The following is a 20,245-nucleotide window of genomic DNA, read 5'->3' on the forward strand; positions in this document are numbered from 1 at the left end:
GAGATGGTTGCTGTATGATATATGAAAACTTTATTAAATCCAATAAGCAGTAGCTAAAGTACAAGCAAAAACAGATTCCAGCCAACAATATACAAAATGTAATAAAACATCTTTTAAATGCAATCCAAAGTAGCAATTGGTACTATCAGATAACATAAAATTTTTCATCATTACAAATGAAATACTGTTGTACACAGGCATTTTAGTTACAGCTGACAATCGTATACAAGTTCATCAGATGTGGATGGTGCTGGTGTTGGTTGCTCCGTCAGAGACGGACGCTTGACTGTGACTCTGAGTTCTGATGAAAGGTAGGCAAACGCGGCTGCAGCCCAACCTGCAAAGTAACTTTATTAGCTCATTGCGAAACCGCACTCCAACGAAGGCGTACAAGAACGGGTTCAGGCAACAGTGCGAGAGACCCAGGCTTTTGGTCACGTCGAGGGCTGGTCGCAGTAGGAAGTACGAGCTACAGGATGTATATCCAATAGCGCGCAGGTCTACCATAGTTTCGATTATTAAGGTGATGTTATAGGGTAGCCAACAGAAGAAAAAGACGAGCGTGACGAGCAGAGCCAGTCGAATTGCTCCTTGCTTTGACTGGCTCTTCTGACTGTTGCACAGAGTCACTACCACTGCTGTGTAACAGTAGCACATGACAGCCAGGGGAAGGAAAAAACACAAATGATCAAAGATTCGATTGGTCAAAACCCAGTTGTTACCGTTGATTCCATAAAGATGATTGGAACAGGAGAGCCTAGATGAATTTGTGGCTTCTTTCCTCACAGAAAGAAACACAGCGTTGGGTACTGATAACCCCAAACAGACCAGCCATAATGTAACGCATGTGAGGTGCACTGTTCTGGGACGTCGACTTTGCATGCTTGGAATAGCGTGAACAATGGCCAAATACCTGTCGAACCCAATGCAAGCTAGGAGGAAACTCCCACAGCGGAAGTTCAGGTTTTTCATCAGGCCCATCAGCCTGCAGAGGAACTCCCCCATCAGCCAGCCAGTGGCACTGTCGACTATGTCGAAAGGGAACGTGAAGAGGAGCATGAGGTCAGCCAGGGCGAGGTGCAGCAGGTAGATTTCAGTGATGCGCAGGAGGTGCCAACGTCTCAGGAGGATGGTTATCATCAGCCCATTCCCCGCCACGCCCAGCAGAAAGATCAAGCTGTACAGCAAGGGTTGGAACACGGCGTTAAAGGTCTGCAGGCCGATCCCCTCATCTTCACAGGCTGTCTCCTTTGTTTCATAAACGTCGTATGACCCATTATAATCTGTGTCTTCCCCCTGTGAAATACAAAGAGGAACATTTTTCCTTTCAGTTGCCTCATTGCAGTGTGAGAATAACTTTGTGTAATGTGGAATAGTACACAATTGTACACTCGAATCATTTGGGCACAATTCTAATAGCTGTTGTTCATTATGCAATGAAAAAATGATTCATTGCATTAGCTTAGCTCTACTTTGATTGTGTGTGTGTTTTTTTTTTTCTTCCCTGTGGCTTTCTCAGTCAAATTATTACTGTAGGCAGGAAATGCAGATATAGGCCAGATTAGTTTCACTTCCCTTTCTCAGTAACTAGGAGACGTTCTTAAGGCAAATATGCCAAAATCTCCCACTTTGGCTGTATAATAATAAATGAATACTAATTACTAGAGGTGTGAATCTTCACTGATCTTCGAGATTCGATTACGATTATCATGTCAGCGATTCGATTCGATATCTCGATGCATCACGATGCGTCAAATAAATGTTTCTATTAAAGCCATGCAGGATATTTAATTCATAGCTTTTCAAGCTTCAAAAAAAATATTCTGCAGTGCTCTAATAAATATAAATAAATTGGATACATAAAACTACAGCACTGAGAACATGGCACTTCCTGAATGTGCAAAATATAGCAGAATATGTAAACCGAAACGTTGTTAGGCCTACATTAAATTGTAAACCGAAATAATCGATTATGAGCCTGCTGATTATCGATGCAGCATTGTCCATGTCCACGATTCGATGCATCGATTATTTGATTAATTTCAACACCTCTACTAATTACTTTTTACCCCCAGATCAACAACCAAGTTAACATTAGATCAGGTGGAGAAATCCCAGCTGTTTAAACCTGACTTGTCACTTTAACGGCTGCTGGTCCATTAAAACTAAGCTCTTCTAAAATTGTCATTTCAGTCAGTGACCATGACAAAACAACAAAAATATATCCATATATGTTTATATTATGAAAAATATGGGTACAAATGTGACGTTGTACAAACATTCATAATCTTAGCATCCTCTTGAATTTCATTGCATTGCAATGTCATATTAGTAGCAGAATGTAATAACTGTGCTACAGTTACTCTGGTATTGTCATGTAACTTCTAGAAAAGATAATGTCTTTGCGAAAGACAGGAGTAAATACTTTTGATGATATTGAGATGTATTCACGATACTTTTCTTATATATCCGTTCCCCGTCTTAGAAATGAAAAATTCTGTTTGAAGAAACAAAACTTTAAAGTTCCAAAACTATATAAACTAACTAGAATTTACATCTTATCATTGCTGCCATTACTTTCAACATTTTCTATTGGGCCTAAGGTTCATAATGACTACTACCACTGCAGCCTGTTCTTATATCACAACGCTTTAACATTTTATAAGGTGATTTCATCTACAGGTTTATACATTTGAGTCATATTACACACTAATCGGACAGATTTGAAATTCAAAATAATCACATATAATTGCGTTATTGTTAAACGATATCATTTTAACCTTCGACATCGATTGGTGCGATGATAAATGAATCGCAAGTGACTTGATTAGAAAGACAGAATATGTCACCCTGCAGTGCTCTCCTTTCATGACAAGCATATATGAAGTCTTACAGGGAATTTCTTCCTCGCTTATTTCCCTAGTGAGTCAACAGGAAAGAGGCAGTGTGCACCCATGTAACAACCCCGCATCTGTTTAGATGCATTTCTACGGTTCAGTAATTCAAGCTACTATAGTGAATGAAATATGTTGTCAAGTTAAAAAAAAATAAAAAAAATCTTGTAGTTTAATCTTAATCATAAAGAGAAAAAAAAAACATACGTGTTGCCGGTTATATTAAAATGGCTTGCTTTAAAATGCCAGATGCTGCAGCAGAGAGAAACTGTTATGCTATGCTGTCTTAAACAGTACATTTCAGCTACTTGCAGTTAAAGGACATTTGACAACAGACTAAATCACAGTAAGATTTAGCCTGTTGCTTTCAATGACAACCATTATTTTAAGTGTATAGAAATTACAAACGGAACACATGCTACATTTGAATATCTAAAATTAAATTTGTTTGAATTGTGCCTGGCTATATATATATGCTAGTATAACAAAGACCTTTAAGAACATCTACAGCAATTTAACATTCATTTCAACAATTCTTAATTATGTCTTACCTCTGGAAGGGTAAATGCAAAGGCCATGAGGGTGAATCTTGGTCACTTGAATGTATATCTTACACTGCCGTAGTGAAATGTGTGTGTAGCCTACTTCCTCTTAGTGCTGGTTCTTCTATACTTGCTTTGCTGATTTCTGCGTTGGGGGGTGCGTTGAAACTGCAAGTCAAAACGGACCAAAGCTTTAAATACCAGGCTTTCTAAAGTAACCATGAAAGAGCAGTAATGCAAGTCCAAGTAACCACACCCTGCAGTATATTCTAGCACTGGACCAGGAACAGGCAATCGTAATGAACTAGTCAGATTTATTTTGGTGGTTTGACAACAACCCCAAACCCTTACTAATCGTCTGTGATGCAACATCCAGCCATCCTCTAACAATAAGAATACGTTGCTGTGAAGATTACCATAAACATCATCTTAGATTTGATCACTTTTATCAGTTCTGTGTTTATGATTGCAACATTTCTCACAAAAAAAACATCATGAAGGAGCCTACAGTAAGCATATTAATAATTTTATTTTGATTTGTGATTGGAGAAATAGGCTTGTGACCATGCAGAAAGTCTAGTTTGCTACCATAGCTAGTTGGTTCGCTGGAGACATTCAAGTGGGGGAAAGCCACCGAGGAACCCATGAGCAGAGGTGTATATAAAGTACTAGAGTCCCATACTTGAGAAAAAGTACAAGTGCTCTATCAAAAAAGTGACTTGAGTAGAAGTTGAAGTGCTCTTTAAGCACCCCACTTAAGTGGAAGTACTAAAGTATTCAACATTTCTTTTTGCAAGTAGTTTATTTTAAAATGTACTACTCAAGTACTAAAAGTAAAAGTACAAGTATTGTGTTATGTAGTTATTAAAGAAAGCAATCACATTTTGAATATCATATTGTTGGAGTTCAACTTTTTACTTGGTATTAAGGCAGTCACAAGCTGTACATTGATATGAAGGAAGTTTCTGAAATAAACCCCAGAAGGTAGGCTACATTAATGTCACAGCTGTTATAACTACTATTATCTGATATAACAGTGGGTTATTATAATCACTTATTAACAAATACTGAAATAAAAATGTAGTGGAAAGTTATTTTGCAAGCTAGCATAATACAGATAAACTAGCTCAGCTTCACATCACAGGGTCAAACGGTTAACATTCAGGACTCACTGCAGACTGGAACAACTCAGAGATCGATTAATCTGCTGCAACAATAGCTAAATAGAAAGAGTACAAACTTACATCGTCTCTGACTTCTGAACAGGCAAAAGAAGGTAGCTAAGTTATATAATAACTTACGTAATTATCGTACGAAACTAACGTAGCCGTAACTACACACACTGTAACCTACACAGTCTCCGTAGCGTGAGGCATTCACAACGGTAACGAGTTAACGATGCAGCACATCAAAAAGTAAAAGTATTAAACTCATCGAAAATATGTACTCAAGTAAAAGTGGAAGTAGGAGAAAAAAAGAATACTCCAGTAGAGTACAGATACAGCCTTTTAGTACTTAAGTACAGTAGTGAAGTAGTTCTACTTGGTTACTATACAGCTCTGCCCAATGAGCAAGGCAACCCCACAACTGCTCCAGAGGAGCTGCTCCATGGCCAGCAGATCAGACTGTGGCTGTAGGCTACTGGGAAGAGTCCAGGTGTGAATAGCCATGTGTGCATGAACAGGGCATTCCTGAAGAAGAGAGCACATTTCTGTCAGTGATATGGCCCTGGTAAATAAAGATATATATTAAAAAAATAAAGACATGGATATTTAGTAATGATTCCAGATTTTTATATATGACCCATGACCTATTCAAATCTGCTGTTACTTTTTGAGAGCAGCAGCAGTATAACATTTTACATATAAACCATGCATGCCCCCCCCCTAATTATCGACATGACACTTTTAAATGCAGAGCTACTCAGCTGTTATATCTACACGTTTTACAATTGTAATCAGGGTTCCAAATTAGCACCATCTAGGCCTACTAGCCAAAATGCTGGTCAAATATGCAAGTGGCTGGTAGATTGGCTTCACTCACCAGCCCAAAAAAACCCAATGGTAATCTATTGAGTGGCTGTCAAATTTAAACATTCACTAGCCACTTTGGCTGCGGAGGGGGGGAGAATTTTCAAGCCTGATTGTAATTCTTATGTAGCTAGTCCCTATAACCCTGGTTATGGTAGGCTATAATATGGAGCAGTAGAGTGCAGGTTACTTGTAATAAAATTACAATATTTTCAAAATATTTTGTCTATAAACGCTAAAGATAATATGAAAATATGGTGGGTGACAGGGACAGAAACAAAGAGATTTTGCAACAAATAAACCCCCCTATTTTCTCTGGGTTTGCCAGATATTTCTATCACCTTTACTCTTCGCTATTTTAATCTCTAATTTGGGTAGAAAAAGAAATAGCGCGCATGCACAATATATAATTTGGTAATGTGAATGCGGAAATAGGCTAGCTACATCGTTGTGTGATTGACCCTTCTTATATACTGTCTATGGAGGATTGACCCAGGGTAGAATTCTAAGGCAGGATGCCCCTCCACACAAGTGATCGTGTCCGTTAAAATGATGTTTCGTGTTATAGTTTACTCAGTTTACGGTTGCATTAATCCCAAGGAAGTAACGTTAGATGAATGTCTGTGAAGTTTCTCACTCATCCAGGTCATAGTCTCCAAGGAAGGTTAAATTCAAGATTAACTCAGATAGATTAATGCAGGCTAGTACATCACGTTACTTTTGAATAAACTAGAACACTGATAGTAACTGTTACACATCGATTGATGCATGTGGCGTGGATGTCAATTTAAGATAGTCTGAAGTATCCTTGTGACAGGACGCCCTGTAGGTAAAGGGTAAATCCCAAATCAAATCCTTGATTTGAAATGAAATCAGCTGATTACTTGGATGGGGGCGGGTTCAAATACGAGTGGAAGCCATCTTGAACGGTTGGTTGACAAGACTCTTTCGTAGTCAGCTAGAAATTGAGTACTACGCGTAGGAAGCCGGTTATTTCAGCTATCCGAGGTAAATGCATGTACATCCAAACTGTATACCTGATATTCCATTATTTCGTGGTGACTTTTATAATTGACGTTAAATGTCATTTCGCCATCGTTAGCAAGTTTGTTAGCTTGCTAGCAGACCTGACGTTAGCACGGCAATGGAGTCAACAGAGTTAGCTAGCTAATGGTGGATATCCAGTCTTGTTCGTTTGCTAACATTGGAGAAGGTGTCTATTATTTGCACTTGCGGTATAATTTACTGACTGGATTAAAAAAAAATGTGAATGCGCTATTGTGACGTTGCTCAACGTTACCGAACCAGCACAACATTAGCATGGAGCTAAAGCTTCATGTGCTAGCTAGCTAACCTAGCTAGCTAGTTAGCCAGATGTCCGTGGCTAAGTTAACAGCAGGGTAACGTTAGATTGTTCCCTTCTAGTTGGTTGGATATAACAGAGAGAAAATGCCCCAGTCAGTCATGTATTCAGACTTTTATCCTTTTCGACCTCTCAAGCGGCAGGTAACTTAACTGTACAGAAACTACTGGTGTGGTTGACTTTCGGTAAATCAACGTCTCCATGTTAGCAAGGGTTAACTATGCAACATTAACGTTACGACCCACTGCTGTGTAGGCTAGCTAACTTCTGACGTAAGGCCAGCCATCTGACGTTACTGTCAGTTGTTGATCCGCTAACGTTAAATATTAACTCTATTAGCCCAGCTACCCTCTAAATACAGCATGTGTTTTGCCACATATCATTCAATTGTAATGTTACCTTTTTTTTGTCGGGTATGATGTTAACACTGTGTCTCGTATGTTTCAGGGTTGAAGAAACTTGTGAAAGGACGCAGCGGCTCAGTGAAGCTAAACAAGACGGCTAGCTAAACAGTCTGCCAGTACTTGAAAGCTAGCTTAGCCCTGGTGTATGGTTTTCGATAAATAAAAAAAAAATGGCAGATTACATCTATGCTAAGACCTAACTTGCTAAAGAAATCCATGTTTAGACGTTATCTAAAAAGAGAGGAATTTGTTTTTGACACTTGATGTCCCAGAAACGACAGTATTGTCGAGGAACCTGCTGAGACAAAAAAAACATTTGAAGATTTACATTTGGATAACTATTAAAGTCTCAAGAGGGAAGGACAATCTTGTGCTTTGAGTGGTCCCAGCAGAGTGGGCTTACTTCATTTCGAGACTGTTCAATTCTTATTGAAACTGAAAAGTAAAGCTCCGTAAACATGAGTACCACCAGGACGGAGAACCCAGTGATTTTGGGCTTGTCCAACCAGAATGGACAGCTCAGAGGCCCAGTGAAGCCTGCTGGAGCACCAGGTGGAGGTGGAGGAGGCCCTCTACTACAGCAACTTAATCAGATGAAAGGCACAATCAACAATGGTAACTCCCAGCCGGCCCCTACAACAAACGCTGTCATAAAGTACGTTTTCTGCAAGTTGGCACAATTATTCCTGTCCATTATTTTGTCATGCTCATTGCTTACACGTGCTTTACCCTCCACAGGCCTGGAGATGACTGGAAGAAAAATTTGAAATTGCCCCCAAAAGACATGAGAATGAAAACTTCGGTTGGTACAAGAAAGTTCTCCTTTTGTCTGAGCTACAGATACCTGTTTCACCTGTGCTTTTTGACAGGTCCTTTTGCTTGTTATGCAGTCCTTTTTAACTTCATTAAACACCCAGCAAGTTGTGTGTTTTGTTGACTTTCCAGCCATGCTAGCAAATCCTCCTAAGCTTGGTTATTTTTATGAAGAGTAGGAATTGTTCATACTATTACCATTAACAAGGTGTGAATCATACGTTTGCTCCTTTATAAGAAGAATGCCATGTAATATACATGCATTGTTAACTATTATGCGGTAACATACATTTTCTATTATGCCTGGGTTCTTAGCTATGGTGTTTAGTACATTTAATAAAGCACATAATTGCATGCCACTGTTTTACAGTCCATGCAATTAAGAACTTTTAAGTTTGTCTTTTATTTAAATGGTTGCAGTGGTCCGATTTTAGTGTTAACATTTCTTCTACTCAGGATCTAAGAAACTTGCTACATGACTGACAGATTTTAGTTACATTTATTTCTATATTTGTTCTCTAGCTAATGAATGTCGATTAGTTCAAAGAAAATTACTTTTTGGGGGGAGGGAATTTCTGAAATTGGTTGACTTTTTTTTTTTTTTTTAAACTTTCCTCCCTTTCATTATCAGTTGGGCATTATCCATTAGTTTACAAACCAATGATTTACATCTTGTAAACCAAATGCTAATGAGTATATAATTCTGATTACAGGATGTGACTGCAACTAAAGGCAATGAGTTTGAAGATTATTGCCTAAAGAGGGAGCTGCTAATGGGAATCTTTGAGATGGGCTGGGAAAAGCCATCTCCAATTCAGGTATATTCAGACACCACTTGGATTTGATCCCTTTTGGCAGCTGGACAAGAAGGTGTCTTGCTTACGGAAGTGCATGTTTTCATAATTATAGAGTTTGGTGTGTTTGGAAAATCCTGGCAGTCATTCTGTTAACATGACTGACGCGTTACCAATAGGCCTGCATGATTCAGGGAAAAATATCAATAACAATTTTTTTAGCTTAGAATTGATTGATTACGGTTCTCTGCCACGATTTCTTTTCTCACAAAGTGTAATGTTTATTGCACACATGAACCATAAGAAAACAAATTGGCAGTAGCAAACATGGATTCCTTTTTTGGTGCCTATAGTATTGCACATCCCCACAAGCCTGTAAACATAGAGGCTTCAATGAATAAAGAAGATAAAGTACATACTGGCCATTTAAGTACAGTAGGCTACCAAAAATAGTGACTAACATATAGAACTAAATATGGCCCTGATACAGGCTCTATCTGGACTCCATGAACATGTCTTAACAGAATTAAAACATGTCAATGTCAAATGCTTTCAATAAATTGGAGAGAAAACAATAAGTAATTTAAAAATTAAATTGCGAACTGGGGTGAATTGAGATTTTATAACTATTTATCGTGCAGGCCTAGTTACCAACATTTTCTTTGATATCTTTTCCTAAATTAAGGAATTCCATTTGTATTGGTCACACTCTGATTCTGTCATTAAATGACTGTCTAATTGAAATATAGTGTACAGGTTTTTATGGGATTGATATTTTGTTGAGGGGGGTGGGGGGGGTTGGTCCGTAGGTCATACTCTGGTCAGGCAGCACAAATAAGTGAATTACTATTTTTATGAACTATTTTAAGCTGTGCTAGTGGCATGGCAACACTGGTCGGTCCTCCGCTCTGGTCCAGACTGTTATCTCAAAAGCTATTGGATTGATTGCCATGACTTTTTGTACATTCATGGTTCCCAGACTTTGATTATCTCTCGAGTTCTCATCTGACCCATTCAGATAGGCCCCCTGACAGGGTTTAACCTGCATTGCTGAGCAGCCTGAATGGGATATTAGTGGGCCAATGACCTAGGACTGTTACAATTATTTTCTACATTTTTTTTTTTTTAACAGTGACCAAACCTTTAGAATTGAATGTTTGAATATATTTTGTTAAAGCAGTCATATTTTGTTGTGCCAAAAATACACTGACTGCATAAAAAGTGTTAAGTATGAATCTTTTACCGCTTTTTGCGCAGGAGGAAAGCATTCCCATTGCACTGTCAGGAAGGGATATCTTGGCCAGAGCTAAGAATGGCACGGGAAAGAGTGGAGCCTACCTCATTCCCTTACTTGAACGCATTGACCTGAAGAGGGACTGCATACAAGGTGAGAGCTTGTTTACAGTAAATGTAAAAGTTGACAATTGACTCTTGCCTAATCTTAATTGGAGTCATTCCTCATTTACAAGCAAAAGGTTTGAGGCTCCAGCTTTTGAAATGTGAATATTTGTTAAAATTAAAATTGTTACTGCAGTACAAATTCAAAATACTGGAGAGAGTTGTCTCCCCCGCCCCCTCCTCCCCAGACTCGAAGTTCATGTTGGTTGCCAGACTGAGACCACAGCATCCAACAATGTCGCTAGACGCTCGTCTCACATAGCCAGGCATTACTCCACAGCACAGCGGAGTAGCTAACGTTACATGCTGGCTATACTGACAGTCATAAAAGCCCATGGTCACGCAGAGCTTTGTACCCAGCTGACAGACACTCTTTCTCGGCTTAGAATTACGGCAACAATGCCTAAACGCACTGCAAACTCAAGTTAGCAGGGTTAGCATGGCGGTGTTAGCTAGGACCAGTCGGGATCACTTTACTGGCTGTGTCTCAATTGTTTTTGAGAGTAACCAACTCTGGTACTCTAGCTCTATAATTCAATGTGAGTACGCAAATGTTGAAATGACATAAAATGCCCGTCCCTTGAAGCCGTGATAAATAAGCCTGAAGCTAATGCTTACCTGTTCAGGAGGAAATTGGCCAACTCTGCGTCCTTTTGGGCTCTAAGCTGTCTCCATCTTTCAAATACATCTCCAATATTTACCCGGGGTTTGTTAAGTCTCTGGTCACGCAACGGTTACCCCCGATTTCCACCAACTGCGGAACGGCGGCGGAGTCATTAGGTTTCCATTAAAGCTGCTATAGGTAAGATTGTGAAGATCCAGGACTTTGCCAACAAATTTGAACATCGACAACTTCTCAGTCCCTCCTCCCTTCCTGCTGCAGCCCAAACCGTCTCCTAAGCCCCTCCCACACAAGGGAGTTTGACAGAACTGCCGGCATGTCAGACAACATTTTCAATAACTAAACACCAACACAACGTTAACTTTACTCACAAACTGTAAAACGATGCTAACTAGCAGGCTAACGTTAGCCATTTCAGCATCATATCAGACCGACCACTGTGCAAACGTTACTATCATCCTCACCAACGTAGCTTTGTGGACTTTTGACTACTAATAACCAAGTGAAAGATAAATCATTCATGGTAATTTTGTTACCCGTTGAGAGGAAATGTGGCTACATCTGCATTGTTCTTCAGATCTTTAAAATCCTGCAGCCACGCCACCTCTGAAAAGCCACTCCATTATTCAGGGAAAAACTTTCTGCAGCTTGTGCGCGGGGAGGGGAGAATACTATATATGCGTGTACCTGAGCAGTGATTGACAGGCAGATAGACCACCCCTGTGGCCCTGATTGGAGAAAATCAAACGGGAGCGGTGGAATTTTGCCAATGGCACTACAGGCTGTAGGAGGTGCCAGAGGAGCTGTCGGTTTTTTTTTTTTTTTTACTTTTACATAATTCATGTAGTTCTACTGGAACATGGGGTCAGTTTCAGCAAATATGACAGAAAGTTAGTTTTATAAGACTTACCTACTGCATCTTTAAAGTCAATGTGTGTATTTCCACTGACTGCAGAACTGCTGCGTTCCGACTCCGGGACAGCTCCAGCGGTCTGCAGCCCTCCGGAACAGATACGCAGAGCTTCTATTTTTGCCAGATGCCAGAGAGCTCCGCAGCAATTCAGCACACGGCAGATGGTGCGGGACAGGATGTCGAGCACAGAAACAAAATGCAAAATAAAATATCCGGTTAATTTTCAAAATAAAATACAGTGCTCACAGCGGATCATATTTCCCTATACTGCACCTTGAAAACACAGCCCAGAGTCGTTTCCCCTCTACTCCTCCGGATGGAAACAAACTGCTGTTGGTTTTGGGGTTCTATTCTATGTGAATTCGCGAGTTCTCGTGGGTCCTCGGGACTACAGCTGTCAGTCATGGCCGCAGCCGTGACACAACAAATCCGGACCTAGTGGGTATTGTCGGACGTTTTTACAGGTATATCTGGCAACCCGGCCTGTTAATCAAACTGGGCAGTTGATACCAACACACAGGCCAAAACCCAAACATAAATTCTGTCACGGAAGAGAAATTTCAGAAGGAGAAAATGCTGGCCTTAGCAATGTTGTCCGAAAAGATAGTATTTCAACTTAGCATGTTTCCTTAATATCTGACTCATTGGGGTCACACTTGAATTTATTATAGTAAATATATTACATATTGGACCTTTTTAATAGAGTAATAGAACATTAGTTGAATGATCCTCCACTGTGTGTAAAAGTACTTCCATTGGCACTGTATGTCACACCTAAGTAAAAGCACTAAGCTTCCTCACAGTTTCTACCTCCTAGTTGTTGTGACTTGTTTTGAATGGTTCTGAAAAGCGAGTGCTCCATCACATGAGTGTTTCTCTGTTCCAGCGGTGGTCATAGTGCCCACCAGAGAACTGGCTCTGCAAGTAAGCCAAATATGTATCCAGGTCAGCAAACACATGGGTGGAGTCAAGGTAATGGCAACCACAGGTGGAACCAACCTACGTGATGACATCATGAGACTCGATGAAACGGGTGAACTTCACAATTTACTCACATTACGTTATTGCGGTTTGTCTTCATACTAAATGCTGTGTTTATATCTTGAAGCAGAAATAATCAAAAACCTAGTATAGGTTACATTGTGTTGATGATTGAAACATGCCAGCCAATTGAAACACCTGCCCTGTGACGGAGTGAATATTGTCAGATTTCCCACTGAAGTACTGGATACGGCTTTCTTTACTGCGCAGTCATCAGTGGCTGAATATTGCCAGGACGATATAGACCTGATGCTTTACTTTCATAATGCTACACTGAAAGCTGCACATTTTAATATCCTCAGCCAAGTCATAACACTACCATTCTTTAGGACAAATCCTGTGTATCTTATATTTATTTTGACCAGTGTGTTATTTATTCTGCAGTACATGTGATCATTGCCACTCCTGGGAGGATTTTAGACCTCATCAAGAAAGGGGTGGCTAAAGTCAATCAAGTGCAGATGGTCGTTCTAGATGAAGTGAGTTAAATAGTTTTATTTTTCATTTTGTTTGACCTATAATATTTTTATTTATTCCTGACAGCTCTCAATGTGCTTTTCCCCCATGTCCCTCTGCTCAATAGGCTGACAAACTTCTGTCTCAGGACTTTGTGCTTATGATGGAGGAAATGCTGGGCTTCCTGGCCAAACAGAGGCAGATTCTGCTTTATTCTGCAACCTTCCCTCTCAGCGTGCAAAAGTTTATGGTACACATTTCTCATTTTGTTTAATTTTTGGTTCTTGTTTGATCATTTCTTATTGCTATGTACTGCTATATGTTCAAATCAGCCTTCATAATCGGACATCCCCTGTCTTCACCTGCTTTGTAGAATGCACACTTGCAGAAACCCTATGAGATCAACCTGATGGAGGAGCTTACACTGAAGGGTGTGACTCAGTATTACGCTTATGTAACTGAAAGGCAAAAGGTCCATTGCCTTAACACCTTGTTCTCCAGGGTAAGCATTGCCTTTATTGCACTTGAAGGCCAACTTGACTGCAGGCTTTTTATGCAAATGGTTCCTGTCATAAATAAAGGGCTGTTTGAGTCCATTTTATCATTTTTGTTGTGCATTGCATGTTAATTATTGGATACTTGAAACAAATGGCTGGAATCTTCACAATTCAAACCGTGATGTCACCGGCATTAACTGCTGTTGGTGTTTTCTTTCTTTTTTTTCAGCTCCAGATCAACCAGTCTATAATCTTCTGCAACTCCTCTCAGAGAGTGGAGCTCCTTGCCAAGAAGATCTCCCAGCTCGGTTATTCATGTTTCTACATTCATGCCAAGATGAGACAGGTCAGCTCAAAGTACTGCCTCAGAAATATCACCTACCAGCTTGAAGACCAAAATACACACAGGTGGCGATGGATGCATACCAGAGCAGCTGCTACTTACTACTTTTGGTGTGCATTAAAGTGGTACATCGTGCAGACGTGCACGTACCTCTGTGCTGCTACAGTTCCACACAATGCTTTATTTCTGTAGTGTTGCTGCCAGTTTTTCCAGTCCTGTTGACACTTGGGTAACTGTACAACACTTTATGGATGGTCTTATTTTGTCATTACAGATTGCCTGGAATGCATTTAATACATTCACATTGCATCCTAGTTTTGCAGCCTTGTTCATTATAGACAATAGAGCTACATACCCATAACATGGTGCCTTTCCACAGCCCGTACATTTAAATGTGTTGTACTGGAGAATCAACCATGAGCTTTACATGACATCTCTTTTCTGCTCTCCAGGAGCATCGCAACCGTGTGTTCCACGACTTTAGAAACGGCCTCTGCCGGAATCTTGTCTGCACTGGTAAGTGGTAGAGCCATATACACGTACCTACACTAGATTTCTTATTTATTTTTTTTAGAAGCTGTTTCGTTGCAACGGGCAGCTACTGTGGATACATTGTAACTACCAGACTTGCTGAGCTTGTAGTTGACCTGATTGGTAAATTAACCCTGCTTGCCACTGACTTTTCAAAGCGTGTCCAATCAGATTACAGCTTACTATTTAAAATAGTTGGCGGATCTTTTACATAAGTTATGCAGGTAAATGCTCCTGTTATTTCCCCAAAAATAATAAATATTAAGCTTCATATGTGCGACAAACAAAATGCACGGCGCAAAGACACGATGGCAATTAGGGCTGGGCGATATGCAGAAAATCAAATCTCACGATATTTTTGATCAAATACCTCTATCGATAACGCAACGATATTGTATTGACTATTGGTGCTTTCACAAAATATTTACACAAGGTTTCTTTTTTATTTTATTTTATTTTTTTTATATATATAAATATCAGTAATGTGAATATAATGACTAAGTGGGTAAAGGCAAATGGAACAGTTACTCTGGTAAGGTCAGAAAATGACATAACTTTACTGTAATGCAGCATTTAAAACCAGGAAGAGACACCACTTATGCCATATTACGATATTCAAAATCTAAGACTATATCTAGTCTCATATCATGATATCGATATATTGCCCAGCTCTAATGGCAATGCATTTCAGGCTTCAGACAATCGAGATCTACGGAGATCTGTGGGATTTCAATGAGGTCTCTCTTGGAATTGGTAGGCCTTCCAGAGGCCTTGGTATTCAACTGGAACTGCAGTGTCTTTTCAGAGCATTTTGTACAATAAATCCACAATGATGAGATGATAAATAATATTACACAAAATGTTAACCCAAGATAACCTGATAACCCAGGTTGTCCTCAAAGAAATGTCCATTACTTGAAATTGCATTACAAGGGTGAGGGTTAAGCTATTAGCAGATATTATTATATTGGAGGGTTGTGAGAGTCAAAATAAAGCAAAACGAAAGTACGACTCGGTACTACTGCGTAATTGTGGTGACACATTTCATGCACATACTTCTGTGGTGCCATGTTGGTTAGACTTGACTTCCTCCACAGGTGTTTTTCTGCTGTTAAGGCCTCTTATTGTTCACATCTTTTATTTCCAGATTGTAGTGACTCGTGGGTTAAAATATAAAATGCTGCTTTTTGAAATTCTTATTCTGCAGATACTTAACATTTGGTCCAGATGTAGCATATTGGTGTTACTGGCAGTTTGAGTTCTTGCTTTGTTTCCTCCTAGACCTTTTCACAAGAGGAATTGACATTCAAGCTGTGAATGTTGTGATCAATTTCGACTTTCCCAAGCTGGGAGAAACGTACCTTCATCGCATTGGTAGATCTGGTAAGAGCCCATATTGGTGGTCTTTCTTTCTCCACTGAGCCTCTCGTACAAAGATTTTATTTTTTGGGTAGCAAACGATAAAGTAATTTAAACGCTCCTGTCCTTAATATCCAGGCCGCTTTGGACACTTGGGTCTGGCCATCAACCTCATCACTTACGATGATCGCTTCAACCTGAAAGGGATTGAGGAGCAGCTTGGGACAGAGATCAAGCCCATCCCTGGCATCATTGACAAGAGCCTATATGTGGCGGAGTACCACAGTGAGAGTGGCGAAGAACTCAAGCCATGAGCCAGTGAGTACACAGACACTGATGGCCAGTATACACAAATATTTCCCCTTTCAGGATAGTTCCAGGATCATTTAGCAGTTTCTGTCTTTTTAATGCCAATGCAACCGTTTCAACACACAGGTCAGGATGAAAGATTTATAATTGGACCGATTTAATGGCAGACATTACGTCTTGCTGTGCTAGTGCTCTGCTATTGGTCATGCTGGGTCAGTGGTATTAGGTGTGCACAGAGTATCGGTATTGGGTCCTATACTGCGCATATGTAATCGTAAATCGTACAACTACTACAGTTAAGGCCGTTTTTAGCTTAATGCTAAACCGCCTAAACTGTGGCTGTATTTCACTCGTAAGGATTCCAACACCGGGAGTCGGTCTGGGACGTGCAACAAACGCAGCTCAGCGGTAGCCTGCAGTTGCACTTTTCACGACACCATGGCCGCTGCCAGAGTCAGACATAAGGGGGAAACGGAACTGGAAAATCCCAACAACATTTTGCCTTCCCAGTGAGTTATGTAAACGAACAAAGAGAGCACCAACCGGACCATGCATTAATCGCACCTCGTAAACTCTTGGGAAACTCAAATTGTTGTAAAATACACTTCTGCATGAGTTTGTTCCCAATTGACTGGTGAAAAAAGTTATTACATTTTTAAAAACCGGATGAAAATAAAATGTTTGCAAAGTCATTGTTAGAACTGTAATAGTAATTATCATAAACTTGGTCTGCAAAAAGGCATTATCGGTGCATCCCTTTTTATTATAAGTAGAACTCACTGGCACAACTAAAGGTAATTTGGCAATTATTGCGGTCATTGCCATGATGGTGCATTTCCTGATGTGGCAAGTAAAAATGCCCCCCTTGGTTACCCCACCTTGAAAGATTATGTTGCAGCCCCATGGAACACAATGTTTGTCTGACCTGGAGTGTCCTTGAGCCAGACATTCTGTCTTTAGCAGCTGCAGGAGGGCTTTTCTTTGTTTTTGTCTTCTGTTTTAAAAATCCAAAAGTAATCTAGGGATGATCAAGCGTTTGCTCCCTGATCCGAGTCCTTGTATATTGGGCATTTACTGATACTCATGTTGAGTTTAAATCCGTGTATGTATGACGCATTAAAATCACAAGTGTAGCCTATTTGTCACCTTATCATGCAAGGGCTTTCTGGTCGAAATACTGAAGGTCCTGGTTTTAAAACCTATTCAGTTTATACAGTTAATTTTATGATATAGATAAATTAATGTTTAACAGGAGAATAATAAACTTAATTTCTCTCTCTCCCCAGATCGTCCATCATCCATTCCCCTTTGTATCTTTTTTCATCCCCCGTCTTGGAGTTCTCTTGTGTTTTTTATTTTAGTTTATTTTCTTTTTTTAATGTACAGTTTCTGTTTGTCTACCTTTTTTGGATGCCACCATAAGGAATGTGTATTTTGATGGACGCGTTTCGGAAGAACTCATTTGCCTTTTTTATAGGGCTCTGTGCTGCTGCACCACCACACCCTGAAGACATAAGCACCGGGAGGAAAGCACGGGACCAAGTTGAAAAAATATATCAATGCACATTGTGAAGATTCATATCCACCGATGACACAAAGCCAGCACCAACAGACCGCTACATGACACCCCTCCATTTTCCGTGTTTTTATTTTGAAAGTTTTAACCAGTTTGTATAAAGTGCCTTAACAAGCAGTTCAACTCGTTCTAAAGTAATAACCCTCCATTAGCCGCCATGCCGCTCACTTCATACCACACACGCACTCACGTTCACCTAATTGAAAATTGGTACCGCTGATTTATGTCGGCTCACATTGGTGAATTCATAACTGTTTTCGGTTGGATCATTCGTTCGCAAGGAATGGAGATAATTAGGAGGGAGGCTGGTCTGAATTCTCTTTCTGCTGGCTAAGCTGCACTTGAGTCTGGCTGCTAAATGAGGACAAACTTGGATGTTCCATGGACAGAAATGCTGGATATTTTTCCAAGACAGACAGCCAGACTGTCCAGTTGCTTGCGAAGAAGCATGTGCTTCTAAAAGACCCAGACCCTTTCCTCGGTCTTCAACATCAGAACACTACAAATGAATAAGCAGCCCCTCTACACCATGAATCGCGAGGATTTGTTTTTTTTGGTGGAGTTTAATTGTAGGGAAAGCTATTTTTTTTAATTTTTCTTGTTTTGTTTTTGGTCCTGTTTCACCTTCCTATGGATGGCCATGCTTAATTCTGCAAGATGTGCAGCCAACATGTGGGGTGCATCTTACACCTTGTGTATATACATTAATTTTAAGATTGTTTTAAACAAGTTCGAAAGGCTGGCTGACAAACTGAAAAGCCCCCACCCCCACCCTTTCTCTCTTGTTAGCACTGGAGACGGTTTCCTTAACTGCCAGTTTGTTTGATCTGCAATATTGGCCTGTGAATTTATTTATAATTTTAGAAATTGCAGAATATATTAAAATCTAAAACATGACCTTGTGCATGAAATGCTTTTGGAGGCAGTTTTTTGCTGATAATCTTTTAGCCCCTCCAAATTTGATGGCGAGTGCAATTCTTCGAAGCTGCACTTAAACTGGTATTGTTTAAATATTTGCCCTTACTTCTCCTGCTACCAGTGTTACCAGGTGTTCAGTCTAGACAGAGCTTTTGTTAAGCTTGTGTATTTGAGTAATGAATTCCTTGTTGTCACCAGCCTTAACTTGTGAAACGGACTCTTGAGACGTGCTCTGAGATCTCCCGGTTAGTGTTATTGGAAGAGGAAATAATATTCTATCATGTAGTAGTACTACTCGCTGCAGTGCAGCTGAATTGGCAGAGAATTTGTTTTCTGGGGGAGGTATTAGCTGTTACATTGATCTGTGTGCTCTTTAAGCATCGCTACATTGCTTCACAAATGTTGGGGAAGCTGTGGATTTATTTACCCCCCTTCTAAAGAATGTTTGCCAAATGCATCAAAATGAACCATCTGACCTAAAATGTAGCATGAATTCAGTCTGTGTGCATTGCAGGTTAGCTGGCTTTCATTAAAACCAGCTAACAAAAGATGACATTTAAAAACAAGCTGAGCAGGTTGGGCTGCACTTAATGCATAGAGAGATGGGTTCAGGCAATAACACTGACTGCACTTCTTTTTGTACACCCATGATTCCCAAATGGGAGAGCAGTGTGATGCAGAACACCCACAAAAAAACTGCACGGAGGGGGAATGTGCGTCAAGGATTACATATTACTATTAGTCGGACTGCTTGTTTAAAAAAAAAAAAAAAAAAAAACTTTGGCACCTCAGACTGCTGAGTTTATGGCTTATTTTTCTGCCCTTTATTGCTTTTGTATTTTAGGTTTGGGATACAGTTGCTTTTTTGCATTTTTTTTTTTTTTTTTAATGCAACATGACGACCTCATTTTGCATCAAGGTCCCCTGACCACTTGTTCAGCTGGAACCATTTTTGCAAATGAGGTTCCCCCTTTGTTATGGTGAGATGCTCTCAACTGTTTTAATCAATGAGAAGTAGTATTGCACATTGAATCATCGCTCTTTTTAAAAATATATAACTGAGTGACAGTGTTGATCAGTTTAAAAATCACTGTTTGATTTCTCATTGGTTAGGACTATGATCCCTGTTCTCTCAGCTCTATCGTTGTCCCTTAAATAGTTGCACATCAAATTTGGCTGTTTTGGCTTATGGGTTGGGTGGGAGGGCTTTATTTGAAAAATAAATAAATTTAAATTAAGTGTTAGATGAGTGAACGAGATCTAATTGTACAGGCACTTGGCAGCTGTCTGTGTCTTGTCAGCCCACTGGCAGTAATCGCCGCAGCAAATGCTTTCAGGGCTAAAATTGACGAGCCTTCAAGATGTAGTTGCTACCTTTTTTGATGGCATGCTGCATTACTGCCAGTGGCTGCCATGATGAGAACCTTAAAGACTGAGACAAG

General features: G+C 40.0%; 2 protein-coding genes across 3 annotated transcripts; one reads left to right on the forward strand and one right to left on the reverse strand.

Annotated features, from left to right (window-relative positions):
* Positions 1-7: 7 nt before the first annotated feature.
* On the reverse strand, positions 8-4,813 carry LOC120575471 (C-X-C chemokine receptor type 5). Its single transcript, XM_039826284.1, has 3 exons — positions 4,681-4,813; positions 3,446-3,604; positions 8-1,296 (listed from the first exon to the last, which is right to left on the reverse strand). Exons 2-3 carry the CDS (start codon positions 3,470-3,472, stop codon positions 235-237), a joined length of 1,089 nt encoding a protein of 362 aa, XP_039682218.1. The 5' UTR covers positions 3,473-3,604; positions 4,681-4,813; the 3' UTR covers positions 8-234.
* Positions 4,814-6,346: 1,533 nt separating this feature from the next.
* Positions 6,347-18,371, forward strand: ddx6 (DEAD (Asp-Glu-Ala-Asp) box helicase 6). Of its 2 annotated transcripts, none has more exons than XM_039779740.1 (14): positions 6,347-6,474; positions 7,277-7,888; positions 7,972-8,035; positions 8,760-8,864; positions 10,098-10,227; positions 12,660-12,806; positions 13,199-13,293; positions 13,398-13,520; positions 13,644-13,772; positions 13,997-14,113; positions 14,563-14,626; positions 15,923-16,024; positions 16,139-16,318; positions 17,596-18,371. In XM_039779740.1, exons 2-13 carry the CDS (start codon positions 7,692-7,694, stop codon positions 16,312-16,314), a joined length of 1,449 nt encoding a protein of 482 aa, XP_039635674.1. In that variant the 5' UTR covers positions 6,347-6,474; positions 7,277-7,691; the 3' UTR covers positions 16,315-16,318; positions 17,596-18,371. The 2 variants fall into 2 exon arrangements, with proteins under 2 accessions (XP_039635674.1, XP_039635684.1); XM_039779750.1 differs by having other exon boundaries at positions 17,787-18,371.
* The last annotated feature ends 1,874 nt before the right edge of the window (positions 18,372-20,245 follow it).

This window comes from Perca fluviatilis, chromosome 2, assembly GCF_010015445.1.
Source record: "Perca fluviatilis chromosome 2, GENO_Pfluv_1.0, whole genome shotgun sequence".
In the NCBI taxonomy this organism is placed as follows: Eukaryota; Metazoa; Chordata; class Actinopteri; order Perciformes; family Percidae; genus Perca; species Perca fluviatilis.

Bases quoted from the DNA above. Each gene is read 5' to 3' on its own strand.
- LOC120575471 (XM_039826284.1), bottom strand. From the start codon at position 3,472: ATGGCCTTTGCATTTACCCTTCCAGAG. The intron at 1,297-3,445 runs GTAAGACATAAT...TGTATTTCACAG, and splicing joins TTGCATTTACCCTTCCAGAG to GGGGAAGACACAGATTATAA.
- ddx6 (XM_039779740.1), top strand. From the start codon at position 7,692: ATGAGTACCACCAGGACGGAGAACCCAGTGATTTTGGGCTTGTCCAAC. The intron at 13,294-13,397 runs GTGAGTTAAATA...TCTGCTCAATAG, and splicing joins AGATGGTCGTTCTAGATGAA to GCTGACAAACTTCTGTCTCA. The intron at 14,627-15,922 runs GTAAGTGGTAGA...GTTTCCTCCTAG, and splicing joins CCGGAATCTTGTCTGCACTG to ACCTTTTCACAAGAGGAATT.